Raw genomic sequence first — 14,725 nt, 5'->3', positions numbered from 1 at the left:
AGTTCCCTAAATTTTAGGAGATGCTTTCCATGGAACTTCCACTGGTCATCTGACCATCTATCACCACTGGGACCACATCCAAAAATGCAATGTAGCCCAATTATCGGGTGATCTTCTCTTCAAACTTTGAGTAGAGCCTAGACATACTTTTACTGCTCGGATTCCAGTGTCGGTCGGCCAGACCAACTCCTGGCGACAAGGCCTTCTCGTTTGCGGGTGAAACTCTCGGCCGTCGGCCGTTTCACACTGGCCATACAGTGTCCAGCCATTTGCAACTTCAAAAAAGAGGGTCCCAAAAATTAAACAAAAATCAAGGGAAAGAAACCAACAACTAAGGTTAGCAGTTGCCACGTCCTCGTGACAAAAGGGCTGAGATCTGGAATGATGGTTCTACCGCCATGGATCTACTACTGTGGCGGTACTGGGGTGGCTATGCAGAGGTCGATGACGGTGAGGTCGGAGACTGCAAACGCAAGGTGATCTGATGGCTGGAAACTGGAAATGTCGATGCCGAGATGGGCTGAAAACTGATCGCTAATAGACCTGCTGCGACGGAACAATCCCGGCGAGGATCTGTAGGTGCAATGGCTGATCGGAGGTGCTGCTGTCCAGGGGCTGAGAGCGGAAAACGCTGACTGTCCAATGCAAAAACGCTGTTGTCCAAGGGCTGAGAACTGAAACGCTGACTGGTTCAAGGGCTGAGAACTGAAACGCTGTCTGGTTCAAGGCAAAAACTCCAGGCAAACTGTGTCCTTGCTGAAAACGCTGAAGGCAATGTGCAACTCGGGCCTATGCTCTCTTCTGTCTTCTGGCTCTCCCATGCGCATCAAGGCTTCTTTTGTATTCCCCACAAACTGGGTCGAGCACTCATTAGCCAGCCCCCCACGATTTATTAATTCAAAAATCCCTTGGTAAGTCACTTAATAATAAGTGACTTATAAGAGGAGGTTCATATGCAACGCAGCTTGGGTTTATGCAAAAAAAGCTCATGCTAGGTGTGCAATCAGAGGGTACGCAACTACTCTAAGTGCCTGGACATGCACGGCCCACATAGAGGCTCACAGGTTGCCTAAACACTTCCTAGGCTTCCTAAACCCTAGAAGTAGGAACTTGTCCATGTACACATAGGGTTAGATGTACACGTGACAAGCCTCAGCATCATTAGCGTTTCCAGCATTCAGCCCTTACCCTCGCAACACCCAGCACCTACAGCAAGTACCATCAGCATTCCCGCATTTAGCACCGTTGTACCAACATTTGTGCAATCTGAAGCAAATACCTCTCTAGTAATAGAGAGGGGGGCCCTTGGAGGGGGGTTTGGGACCCCATCTGGTGTCGGTTTTTCTCTCTTTCTATCTATCACTCACAGCAACTTCACTCACAGTTTTCATTCTCTTCTCGTTCTAGTTTATTGCGCAACTCTCATGAAGTAAAAAGGGGGCTCACTCTCCCTCTTAGTATAAGGAACCTTGAGTACACACTGAGCACTCATCCTGAGCATTCACCATCAATCACTTTCGCTGCACATTACGTTGGAAAAAGCCTCTCTTTACCCTTCCTCTTTCGCAGGCATGCTTTTTCAAATCGAAGTAGCACCCGATCATTCTCCTTCAACTGCAACACGTGTCAATGCTTGTCTGCTGCCATCTTATACCGTGCTTGAGACTTCTACAAAGCCTGCTCCATCTTAGCAAAAGCAGTCTCCAGATCTTGTCTCCCCGAAACGGCATTTTCGTTCCGGCCCCCCAAAACACCATTTCTTGTTACTATGTTCCCAAGGAGGGCTGTACTCTGACGTGTTGGGTCGATGATCCCCAACCCTCCTTGATAAAGGTAGAGTGATGACCTGCGAGGAAACCTTGGCTCGAGCCGACTGAATGTCCTTCCTGACCACAAGAAGTTCCTGATCAGCCGCCCCCTGGCTGATGCAAGAGCTCGAGAAAATCAAGCAGCATGTTGTGAAGGCTTTAAGGGATGGCCTCTAAACACCTCCTACAACAATCACAAGATGAGGATGAAGAAAAGGGTCTTCAAAAAGGGGTATAGAATGCACTCTTCCCTCAATCACACCACTCTCAAGCTCACAACACCCCACCTACCCTCAACTACTCGCAATCTACACATTCACAGAGTCCATCATGACCAACTCCCATGCAACACCAAGTAGGGTACTAGAACTCATAAGAAAACCAACTCAAAAGCTACGGAAATCTCTGATTTTTTTTTATGTTATCACGCTTGGGTTACAGCTTATTCAACTCGCTAATGTATACCCTTGCAAAGTGAGCATAGGCGCTCATGACTACACATGATATTGGGGCAAATGAAACCCAAACCAAGAGAAATTTAAAACCCAACCAACTCCAACCAAAATATAAGAAAAAACTCAAAATTTGAAGGCCAAAACTTGAGGTAACCTCTGCACTTTCATATATGCCAGATCAAGGCTTCTATCCACAAGCCCTAGCCTCGACTACGCACAAGAGAGGCTACTAAAATAAAACCAAAGAGGCACATTTTCAGAGGAAAAACACCATCTCCATCAGCTCCAAAAGGAGGGACACACCCTCAACTTGGCTACACAAGCCCCATAGCTGGCAACGATGGGCCTTCCGCATCCGAATGCCTCCATCACACGCAAGAAGCAGGGCTGATTTGCTTCCATGTTCTTCCCTCAAACCTCCTCAACACTCACGACCATAAACTTCAGCTTTCTTCATGTTTTTAAAAACACTTACTCATTCCTTGAAGTCTTGACACCTCTATGTGCAAAAACAGCAAAATTGGCTACACAACTAACCCGCATGCATAGAGACACGTGGCACACCGCCTTTGTACACTTTGTACAAGCATGCTTTATTTACATCCAAGGGGTCCCAAAGCACTAAAAAACAATTTCTCTAAGCCTTCAAGGCGGCTCCTATCATCCATAAAAACACGTCACATATTGCCTCCCCAACAAGCTTGGAACACTTTCAAGTGTTTCAACTTCTTTTGTTTAGCTTTTCTTTGCATCCTTATTACTTAACTTCCACATAAAACTAATGGCTATCATGAGAACTAAAAAATGCCTACACTCTTGAAGCAGCCTAACCATCTCTCATCAAGTACTCATGTACATAGCACACCAAAAAGAAAGTCCCATATCATCACCACATAGGAAAGGCACCTCTTACCACGATCAAACACAAAACTCTGCATATCTCTCCATTCGTAGTCCTCGTGATTCAATGCCAAAAACATACCCATGGGCAACCCATTCATTTTATTAATGGCATCCTCATCAAGAGTTCTCCAATTTTGAGAGAGCACCGCATGATAGTGTTGCTTTTCACAAACACTTGCCCATCAATTACAAGACTATAAGACAGCATCGTCCCACTTTGCATACACATCAAACAAAAGGACATTACCAGCTGTCTCATCATACTTTTCAAAGATAGAACCCTCTTGCATTACCTTCATAGCTTCTCCACAAATGTAGGAACTCTCAACAACTAGTGACTCATAAAACAAACCATAGGTGCATATATAGTCATCATCAACCATAGCATGCATATCATCAGATTTCACAAGAACATGAACCAAATCAACATTTTTCTCCATCACACAAGATTCCATACAACCATCCTCATTTGAATCCATATCACTATCTTTAATGGCATCCTCTTGCACATGGTCATAAGCCACGTCATTCTCATCAAACATACTATCAAAACCACGCATAGCATAGGGAACCAAATCAACCTTCAAAGCATAAAAACCAGCACCTTCTTGCTCATCACAATCATCCATATGCCAAATTGACAACATCTTCTTCCACTTGTTTGCATGTCACATCACTCTCATGCACCACCACTTTCTCATCAAAGCCCATCTCATTGTCTCAAGCTTCCACAATTCATACTCAACCAGAGGCTTGTCTATGTGGGCTTCTTCAAATTGAAAATTCACATTCATAGTTTGCATGACCTCATCCATTTTGCATGTGCTAACGACCACAATGTCTTCCTTGTCCGACAAATATGTATACTCGTCAGCATACTCTTCATTCCCACGTGAAAGGCCTTTGTGAATTTCATTGCCACGTGAAAGGCCTTTGCTAAATTCACAAAAGCATCTTTTATATTTGTCCAACTACCACATGTCTCACACATAACATCATCCATAACATACTTCTGAAGTACCTGCAAGAAGTCAAACTGCTTATATTGGCAAGCTAACATAAAGAGAAAACCCTGTTTCTTATCATCATTGTGTTAAGAGTTCAGATTCCTGTCCTATAGTGGATACAATATCTCCCAAGAGCAGATTAGGAAGTGAGGGTTGTTTTGTGGCTGTGCCCGGTCATATAATCATATTTAAGGTAGACGTATCTTTCTCAGTGATGCACTCCACAGTGTTACTCACCTGGTAGGCTTGCATGAGGCGGGACCCCCGTTCCTAGGGTTTCACGGGGTCAGAGTCTCGAGGCTTCTGCATTTCTACTACTATACATATGTGTCACGTTACTTTTAGTGAGTTCACATATTTATTAACAATTTTAGCCATTTTCCATAATCGTAGGGTTTTCCAGGCAGGTAGGACAATTCTACGAATTCCATATATATGCGACCCTCAACCCCCCCCCCCCCGGCATGTACTTTTGGCATGTTGTTCAGTGCAAAGATCTAGCGTTTGGACACACACTCTCTCTAGCGTTTTCTGCAATATGTACGGCCACTTTCTCTCTCTTCGTTTTCTCTCTTCAACGATCTCTCTTCTTGGCGTTTTTCCCTAGCGATATCTTCTCTTGCTAGCGCTCCCTCTCCTCTGCATGTAGACATCCTACACATGGTGTTTGTGCTTGCAAGTGATTCTGGTGTCTGTATGGTGGGCGGTTCGTGCTAGGAGCTTGTGTACGAGGAGATCTATAGCAATAAATCGAGATCTGTTGGCTGTCCTAGTCCAAGAACAGGTGTGATCGCGGTTGCAGACAAGATCATCACCCAATTCACCCTTTTCCACTACACCTTTGACATGGTATCAGAACCACGACGTACTCTCGAATTGGAGTCGTGATCTGTGTGAGTTTTTTGGTGTTGAATCTCCGCAACCAAAAGAGACAGTTTGATGTTTTTTCAGCGTTTTTCACTCATTTGGGGCTGATTGTGGCTGTAGTGGCAGATTTGAGGTTTTTCTCTCTTCTACCTCGACCTAGCCTCGTCACATGCCCAAGTTCTCCAACACCATAAAGAGGAGTGATGATTCTACCATGAATTTGGTCCGTGATGAAGAAGTACAACCTGAGGTTGAGATCGGTGGTGATGGCGGCCCACCCATCAACGAGGAGTGGGGAGATTGGTCCAGTTCTACTCCACTGTAGGTGATCAACCAATCAAGGTACCTACTCTCACTACCTTTCCCTCGAATCAACAATTGAATGGCGAGGACTATGTCATTTGGAAAGCGACCATGATGGCGGTCTTCAACTCTCACGAGCTTGGAGGCTTTGTTTCAAGCAACTTTCAAAAGCCGAAGGACCCTGCGTGAGCGAAGCTATGGGAGCATGTTAATGCTCGGATCCAATCTTTCATGATCCTCAATAGTACACCATCAATCATCAGTCACATCCGATTGATGAAGGACACGAAGTTGATTTGGGATTGGCTTTCTTCGCTATATGATCGTGTTTCTCCAATGAAGCGAATAGCCCTGAAGGTGTAGTTGAGGATCCTGGATGCGAAGAACTCATCCATGAGGGATCACATCAACAAGATGCAAGAGCTTCAACAAGAGATATTGCATGTGGGAAAAGTTATCAATTCAGAGGACATGGCCATCCAGCTTTTGGCCCCATTACCTCCTCGGTATACCAATTTCTATTCTTCACTGATTACTAGTGGCGGGCTAAATACTATTTCTTGGGACGAGATTGTTCCAATGGTGTTGGACGAGGAGGAGCGGTTCAAGACGGGGAAGAAGTCAAGCTCAAAAGCCTTGACTGGTTCTTCCAACAACGACAACAACAAGCAAAAGGGTAAGAAGAAAAACAACAACAAAGAAAAGAGTGATGTTGAAAAGGAAGCCTTGAAGCTCGCTATTGCTGCTCGCACGCTTGCCATCATTGCCCCTTGCATAACCCTTATCCAGCCTTGCCTGCCCCATCTATCCCCCCCCCCCCCCCCCCCCCCCCCCCACACACACACACACACACAACGCTCTATGGGCTACTCCCCTAAGCTCGTCTTCGGTGGTGTTTCCCAGTGGCATTGACTCGCTCCACCTCGCACACATCGACGCCCTCCACTCACCTTCGTTCGCCATCACAGCAGCAGACACAGACGGAGATTTCTTCTCTGCCACAAAGGGACTCGACGGAAGCCCCCTCACCCACTCCATGGAAACCACCATCCTACTTGCTCTATCGCCAACAGAGCAAGCGAGCTTAGAGGTAGAGGTGGCTCGCCTTTAGGCCACCTCTGTCATCTGCAAGATTCTCGGCACCAAACCCAGCAGAGGGGAGGTGCGTGACCTCCTCCAGGCCTGCCTTTTAGCAAAGGTGGGGAAGATCACTGACATCTTGGGCGAGGATACTATCAGATAGAGTTTGCAAAAGAGGATCTGCAACCAGAGGATGCAGGTTCTCGCGAGGCTAAGGCTGGAAACTGAAAATGTAGGTGGTTATGGGCTGAATATTGTTGTTCTAAATGGCTGAAAACGCTGAGGCTTGCGGCTCCAAAACGCTGGTCTTGCTGGTGAAGAAAACACTAGAGCCAGTTGTCTGCTGGTACATGTGTCCCCCCTCCAAGGGCCCTCTCCTCTATTGCTAGAGAGGTATTTGCTTTAGATTGCACAAAGGTCTGGTACAATGCTTCTAGATTTGTGGTACTTGATGATGGCTATGTCGACGATGAAGACGATGACGTCGACGATGATGCCGATGACGATATCGACGACAAGACTAAAGGGTTGAGATCTGAAACGATGGTTCTACCACCGTGGATCTGCTACTGTGGCGGTACTAGGCGGCTATGCAGAGGTCAATGACGGTGAGGTTGGAGACTGCAAACGCAAGGTGATTTGATGACTATAAATTCAAGGATTCTTTTATATTCCCCACAATTTGGGTCGAGCAGTCATTAGCCAAGAATTCCACCATTTGCCTTTTTTAATTTAATAAGTGAATGTCACTTATAAAATAAGTACTAAGGGATGGTTCATGTGCAGTTATTAAAACTGGGTTCATGCGGGTGATAATGTTCATGTTGTGGGCATTGGGTGGAAATGCTCATGCTATGGGTTGTGCAATCAGAGCGTATACAGCAACTCTAAGTGCCTGGACATGCACGGCCCGCGAACAGGCTCACAAAGGTGCCAGAACACTTCCTAAGCTATCCTAAACCCTAGAAGTAGGAATAGCTTGTTCACATACACATAGGGTTAGATGTGCACATAACACTCCACCTTCGGACTCCTCCGTTTCGCCTCCCCCCCCCTCCACCCTCACCCCCACCTCCGCTCCTCCTCTCCCCTCGGTGGGGCCCTCAACCTCATCACCGGACCCATCCCACACTCCTCCTCAGCCGCAAAGGACTGAACACACATCTACAGCGAGACGATCTCTCGCTAGTGCTTTTGCTACGAGTCGCATGGCTCAAGAGGGACAGCCCCACTTGAGGACCCCACTTCTGGTTCAGACCTCTCCCTTTGCAGTAGTCCCTCGGGGTCTGACCAGCTTTGACATTCGAAGACGATGGGACTTCTTTGACTACAGCTTTACACGCTTCCTTGGTGACTCTTCTCCCGACCTGGAGGATGCCTACTTTCGAGTCCACGTCCTCTTTCTAGCAACCCAAGGCACTGAGGCTCTGGATACTACGGTAGGCTTCTCCTTTCCACTATGTGGCAAGGATCATATAGAGTGGACCCTGCACATAGTTCTTAATTGGCTCCAAGTCCAGGCTATTGAGTTCTCAGATCACACAGGGGACCTGGGGGTGCCAGATCTGGTACAGACGCTTTGGCCTCTAGCCAAGTTCAGTGTAACGCCCCCGGATGCAACAGGTTGCAGGCACATTGTGGTGCACTTGTTTGCTGACACTCAGAGACCCCCTTGCTATGTATTTGTACATGAGGACTCTTGGACAGAGGATGTGGCCCTACAGACTACACGCTCAGCTTCAGCTTGGTTGGGAGAGTCTCTTCAGACGCGCTTGTCTAGAGACACTCAGATGCGGATTACTCCCCATCCAAACCGGCCTCAAAGATAGCGAGGTTGGTTGCTACTGCAGCATCTATTTTTTCTCATTGACTCCATGAGGATCATCTTATGGAATGTGCACGCATTAGGCGGACCCCAGTTTCAACGTCAGACGAGTCGATTACGTCAACTGAGGCCAAGGGAGTTTAATCATGTGCAAAGGGCTCAGTCTCTGGAATGCTTCAATGTGAAGGTGCATGGATTGGAGTACCGACATTGTACTCAGTTGAAGCAATTTAAAGAAATACAAAAAGGGGCGCCAAGGTTTGGGGCCAATACTCTATGGGGCGGAATTCCGCCACTGTCATGTGTGCTCTCTCTCTTTTTCAGTTCGGAGTGCTAAAAGTCTGTTCAGTCTGTTCTTTTCTATTGGAACGTGGTGTCCGTATTGTGACAATGGTATCAGAGCTTCAAGCGTGTGCTTTTCTGAAAGCACAACGGTCCTACCAAAGAGCAGACGAAGCAAGATGGCGCTTCCAAGTTTTTCAAGGAAATTTTATTTAAGAATCTTTGTGCCCCGATCCCGGACATTTTAGCGACTCCCACCCTTACTTCATCGTGCATCGGGCATGCTCCCGTCTTCATCGCTTTGTCTTACAGGGCATAAGCCATAAAGATCACTTGCAAGAGAAGGATCCAAGATTTGTTTCGAGCTAGTGTTTTTCTCAGATGCAATGCCATGGAAGTCTATAGCTACAAAGCCGCACACTCCAAGGACTTGGCAAGCTTTCAAGAAAAAAATTGCCCGAAGGTATATGGTTTTTGACATCTTCCTTTGGAGTGCAACTTCTGGCAGAGTGGCATATCCAGAAATGCTTGCCACGAAAACCCTTGCACATTACGACTTGAAATTTCTCGACATCTCTCATCAGGTCTCTTCTCGAGCTCATAACCTTGGAGGTCCGGTGTAATTGCTATGTCTTGGGACTACCATCGCCGCCACAAGAACATTGTCTGTCCAAGAGCTGATGGACCATGTTGCAGTTAGCTATAAACTTATGGAAGAGATCTAATCCTAATCTTGGTGCAGGTTTCAGGATGGAAAGTCAGTCGACTTTTTTGAGCTCGGCTGATATTTAGATTGCTTTTTTAGTTTGAATCTCTTTGAGATCCTCTTTGGAATTTGTTTGAACTAGATGGTATCTGTTCTGAACCAGCCTTGGTGCAAATTTGAACTGTTTGACTCTGGTTTGCATACTGGTTTCAATACTTGGTGATTTACTCCCGGGTGGAGTAGTGAGAAATGTTGTTTTGATATTGTCTGAACCTCGGAATGATGCAGACGGGATGTTACGGGGCGTTTCATTGTATGCTGGAAAACCTCCGAATGACGCAGATGGGATGTCTGGGGAGCGTTTGGTTGTATGCTTGAACCTCCAAGCGAGGCACGCTACAATCTAGGAAGCGTTCAGTTGTACCATTCCTCTGAACTCATGGCCCGGACCTTTTTCGGATATTTGCAGGGGGGGTCACGAGGTAGTCGTTGAGTAGCTTCATACCGCAGACCATCTGTCTCAAGGGAGTGCTCAACGACGTTGTTCGTTGTTACTTGTAACATGCATATGTGAGCATTTGTGTTGCATTGTGATGTGCCAACCACTGAATATTCTTTATTGGATGAAATACTTCTTGGAAATCAACGACCCAAGATATCAAGAGTTCCAATCTGTAATGAGACTCCTTATTGGATGAGATTCTTCCGAGAAGCCAACGACCCAGGAAATCAAGAGCTCCAATTTGGAATGAGAAAGCTGATTGTCCTTTGGATTGTCCCTCAGAATGACCATCGGACATTTTCGAGCTAATTTGAGTTGTTTGCAGATATGTTGTAATCGCAAACGATTACTTTCTTTCAAGAAGGGGGATGTCACAAACTGCTGACGTGTCAAGTCACTAAAGAACGGAGCCAACCTGCATATCCCAGCCGAGGGGCCTAAACCCTAAGAAGCAAAAGCAGTAGAAGAAGAAGCGGAAGAAGTTCCCACCACCTTACGAGACCTTATCCGATGGGGCCTAAGTGACATAAAGACATTAAAATAAAGCTGGACCCAACACATTCACACAGAGGCTAATTTGCGAGTAGCTTGATGACGTGGCAGCTGCTATACGGATTTCCGAATTTTATCATGACTGCTTCCGCGGCAGATTGTACGGATTTCCGCATTTTATGTTGGCTGCTAACGTGGCAGAGCTGTACGGACACATTTGTTCGTCTTTTCAATCTGTGCAAATTTCATATAATGCAACATAGCCTATTGTGGATGCAAATATATGCAAAGAACTTGATGGACGACATGGCTGAAAAAGAGAGAGGCTAGAAGTATACCAAAATGGCTAGTGCATCCACTATGTGACAATAAATTGAATGCGTGTATTTGTATTTTGTATTTGTCCTCATTTGGAATCTCAACAAGCCTCTTATGCATCAATTTGCTATGTTTTGGCTATTCTACAGATGTGTGATGAGGAGGAGCCTATTATGTTTCATGAGGCAAACAAATCAAAAACTGCTTGGTTATTATGCAACTGAGTATGATTTCTATTATAAAGAATGGAATTTGGTCTTTGTGCAATTTGCCTCTTAGTAAAAAGGTCATTGGTGTTGAGTGAGCTTTTAAGTTGGAAGATGAGCAATTTGATAGCATTGGAAGGGATAAAAGTAGACTAGGACAAAACACTATGTTTAAAATATGGGCATTGATTTTGATGAAACTTTTTCTCTATCTTATTATATGACTACCATTCATACTATTTGTGCACTTGCAACTCAAATTGGTTGGAAATGTGCATCAATTAGACATAAGACTATGTTTTCAAATGATGCCTTGCAAGAGGAAGTGTATGTCACAAAGCTTGTAGTTTACTTCGGACGTGTTTTTTTGGCAAGCACTTTTTGACAACTCTTTTTGCAAATTAGGTGAGCAAATTTCAAAAAGATTCTCTCCCTATGTCATGTTGTGTGGCATCAGCATTACTTATGCAACTTGATCTCTTGCTTCATGTCTCTCCCTCTCTCATTCCCTTGGCACTGTCATTGCCCAAGCAAAATGGGGGTTGAAATTTTAATCCTAACCCTTCTTTAATAATTGGGCCACTCACCAAGACTTTGTAAGTCGGTAAGTCCTTAGCTTCTTCTCCTTCTATTAGGGTTTAGCCCCCTTTGCCAGCATCTGCAGGAGGTCTGCAATGGCTTGACACGTAAGCAGTTTATGTCAGTGATCATGGTCAACACGTCATCAATGTTTATTTCTAGAAATAGATGCTTCACCTCTAGACTACCCCGACAGCAAGTCCCCTTGACATGGATGAATAAGGATAAAATCCTTTGCTCACCCATCAAACACCTAGGATGTTTTTGTTTCAAAGGCACAAACGAGCAATACTCAAAGAAAAGGAACTCGTCTCGTCTTTCGACCACCTCACATTACATCATCGTGCAGAAAAAAGGACACCAAGCTCCAAGGATGTCCAAAAGATTCACCTCCTTGGTTTCTCCAGCTATTAAAGAGCTACAAATGTGTACATAAGAAGGGAGCGTAGCTGTCTTTTTCTCCGATCATGAACCCACAACCTTATGAAGTACAAGCCTTAACTTTAGAAATTACCTGCACCTGAATTCAGAAAAGACTTCAAATCAGAGGAAAGTAGTTCTGACCTTCAGAAGTGTAGATTTTCCACAGCCATTGGGGCCAAGCAGCATCCAAAGCTGACCTTGGGGGATACTCATGCAGCAATCTTTAAGGATGGGTACTACCCTTGAATCCTTTTGAAAGCTGAGATGAAGGTGCTCCACATCGATGGCCGCTCTCTCCAAGCCTGCATTTGCCTACATACTTCAAACAGCACATATCTCTCTCTCTCTCTCTCTCTCTCTCTCTCTCTCTCTCTCTCTCTCTCTCTCTCTCTGTCTGTGTGTGTGTGTGTGTGTGCGCGCGCGCGCGCGCTTTGGTGCGCACCCTTGGAACGCCCACGACACGCCTTCTGTCGACAAAAGTGAAGCTGGTGGCGCCATAGACGCAGTGCATTGCATTAGCTCCCAGGGAAAATTACCAAAATGCCCCTCTAATTCCCAGATATTTGACCCAAAACTCCCAAACTACCCATCAACTTCTCCAAAATTCCCAAAATACCCCTCATTAACCCCGTAGACATCTCTAAAAACTTTTTTTTTTCAACTTTTCAAAGGAAGATTGGTCCTCCCTCAATAGACGATGATAGAACTAGGATTTTATATGGTTTTGTAGGCTCTCAAGATGAAATTATTCATCATTTTTAGACACACGTGCCTCTATTTGTGAGTGCAGTTTTGTCTAGAAAACTCAAAATAACTCCCCCTTGTCATGTATAGTATAATATCCAAAAATCAGGGCAAATCCATCCCAATATGATGCAAGGGTATATTGGGAAATTTTTAAATTTGAGGGGTACTTTGGGAATTTCCACAAATTAGAGGGGTATTTTGATAATTTTCCCTATATATTAATATTGGTATATTTATTTTCATATCTTGGTGTAAATGTGAGTGTGTAGAGATAGAGAGAGAGAGAGAGAGAGAGAGGGGATGACACCCTTGGAAGTCAAATATGACCTATGGGACGTGATGAGACATGCTACAAGCTCTATGTTGCACTTATCAATTACTTTCAATGCTTGAGGGTTGTGGATATGAGGGTGGCAAATGAGAACCCATGAAATGGTTCATGGTTGGAAGAGAAAGATATGTAGGGAATAGTCCTAGCTAAAAATGTGGGTAAATCAAGCTATAGCCTTAGCATTCAAGTAGGGCACGATGCCTATACTCTTGAACCTGCACAAGCATAGTGTGCATACACGAAGGGACTCTTCCCCATTGCCCTAATGCCTTGTCTCACATCTTGGACGGAGTGAGAGTGTGAAGTATCATATAGCTAGGTACATATGCACCATAGCCAGCTATGGGGTCGTGACTGTGGGAACTGCCTCTAAAGGCATGGATAAAGAATTAATAAACCATGTGTCAAGAGGAGGGACTTTTACCCATGCAAGGTAACGGCGGCCGACAGGGGATCTCGAAAGGGGAGTGGCGGAGCCGACTGTGTGGGCGTGTGTGGGTGTTCAAGGGTTCTCTGTTGCGCTACCCAATACTGGTACGAGAGCCTTTCGCTATAACCAAGCCCCAAAAAACACTTGTGTGTTGCTTACGAGATTAGCTCGCTAAGTTCTGAGAAGCTTTAACAAGCTATAGAAGCCATAACATGCTTGAAGGCAGCTCATAGCTTGCTCATAGTTGTGCAGAGCTCGAGGGTCCCATATTTCCAACCCCACGCCACCTCGCCCCTTCCCCTGTGGATGAGGAGGGCACCCCGGCGACTACCTACCCGATGGCTACCCCAATTACCGACCCACCTCTGCTCCTCCCGCAGCCTGATCGGTCTTCATGTTGTCATTAATGCGTCTTTAAAGTATACGTCTTCTGAGATTGAGGATGAAATTGTCTGCAGATCTACAGCAACGAAATGAGATGATCAAATGTTGACAAATATCTCTATGAGGTTCCCCATGCTGTCGCGCAGCTCCCCATGCTCAACTCTTGCCTAACTACTATACTCGACACTCTGTAGTCGTGGTCTGTCTGCAACTTTGTAGCGGTGCTCTGAGGTTCAACTAATGTATTCGACATGCTGTCACCCTGATGTATCAAACACAATGTTGCCCTGCTATTTCAATGTATGTCGACCTGCTGTCTCAGTCAATTGTCACTGCCTATCAATAGCACACGCTTGAAGTAAAATGTGTTCTGTAGCGCCCATTTTGAAACATTTATTCCCTTCTCATCTTTATCCCTCTGCCAGGCTTGGAGGAGATGTTTATCCCTCTGTGAAAGCGCTTCAAGATAAGCTAATAGGCACACTTAATAACTACGTTAAGCAAATACATACCTAATTGCAGCCGATCTTTATCCCTTTGTTGCTCCCTTTTTTTACTCCTCTGAAGCCATCCGCGCCGCCGCAGATGGCTTGGAGGAGGTGTTTGACTCGTTGTCATGGAAGTGATCCAAGAATAGCAGAAGTATGCCTGTGGGCGCGTTTTGAGATAAGCTAAGGTTGCTCTCTGTGGTGATCCGTGTTGACGCGGATGGCGGAGGAGGTTCAAAAGAAACAATAGACTTGAGAAGGCCCTGCTTGCACTCAGCTACGAGTAGCGAATGTGCCTTTTCATCTTCCTAAGGAAAGGAATAAAAGAGTACTTGCAGGTGGTCGCCCTCTTCTACATGATGCAAAGGTCTTGGGTGCCATTTTTCTCGCTTCACCTTTCACTTTCTTCTTTCTTCTTCCATGAGCTTTTTTCTCCCATCGTTTCTCACCCTCAGTGTCTTACCCTCAATTCATCCCTTTTCACTCTAACTAAAAAGGTCACGACCAATTGCCTAGAAGCGTTCTTTATTTTCCAACTTTCCTTTTACTTAAAGATTTTGAAAATTACAACATAATATCCCAATTACAG

General features: G+C 45.3%; 1 protein-coding gene across 2 annotated transcripts in view; it reads right to left on the bottom strand.

The window, feature by feature from the left end:
- Nucleotides 1-14,412, bottom strand: part of ABCI10 (ABC transporter family protein) — a 29,392-nt gene extending 14,980 nt beyond the window's left edge. Inside the window, exons 1-2 of one of the 2 annotated variants that reach the window (XM_086484602.1) lie at nucleotides 14,161-14,412; nucleotides 11,898-12,058 (exon numbers count right to left, since the gene is read on the bottom strand). In XM_086484602.1, coding sequence (XP_086340728.1) covers nucleotides 11,898-12,058; nucleotides 14,161-14,266 — 267 coding nt within the window. In that variant the 5' untranslated portion in view covers nucleotides 14,267-14,412. Of the gene's footprint in view, nucleotides 1-11,897; nucleotides 12,069-12,198; nucleotides 12,349-14,160 lie in introns of those variants that run through there. The other variant, XM_086484610.1, reaches the window with a different exon arrangement.
- Between the last annotated feature and the right edge of the window lie 313 nt (nucleotides 14,413-14,725).

This window comes from Adiantum capillus-veneris, chromosome 2 (assembly GCF_014529385.1).
Source record: "Adiantum capillus-veneris isolate H3 chromosome 2, ASM1452938v2, whole genome shotgun sequence".
Classification (NCBI taxonomy): Eukaryota; Viridiplantae; Streptophyta; class Polypodiopsida; order Polypodiales; family Pteridaceae; genus Adiantum; species Adiantum capillus-veneris.
This window is presented reverse-complemented; position numbering and strand designations above follow the sequence as displayed.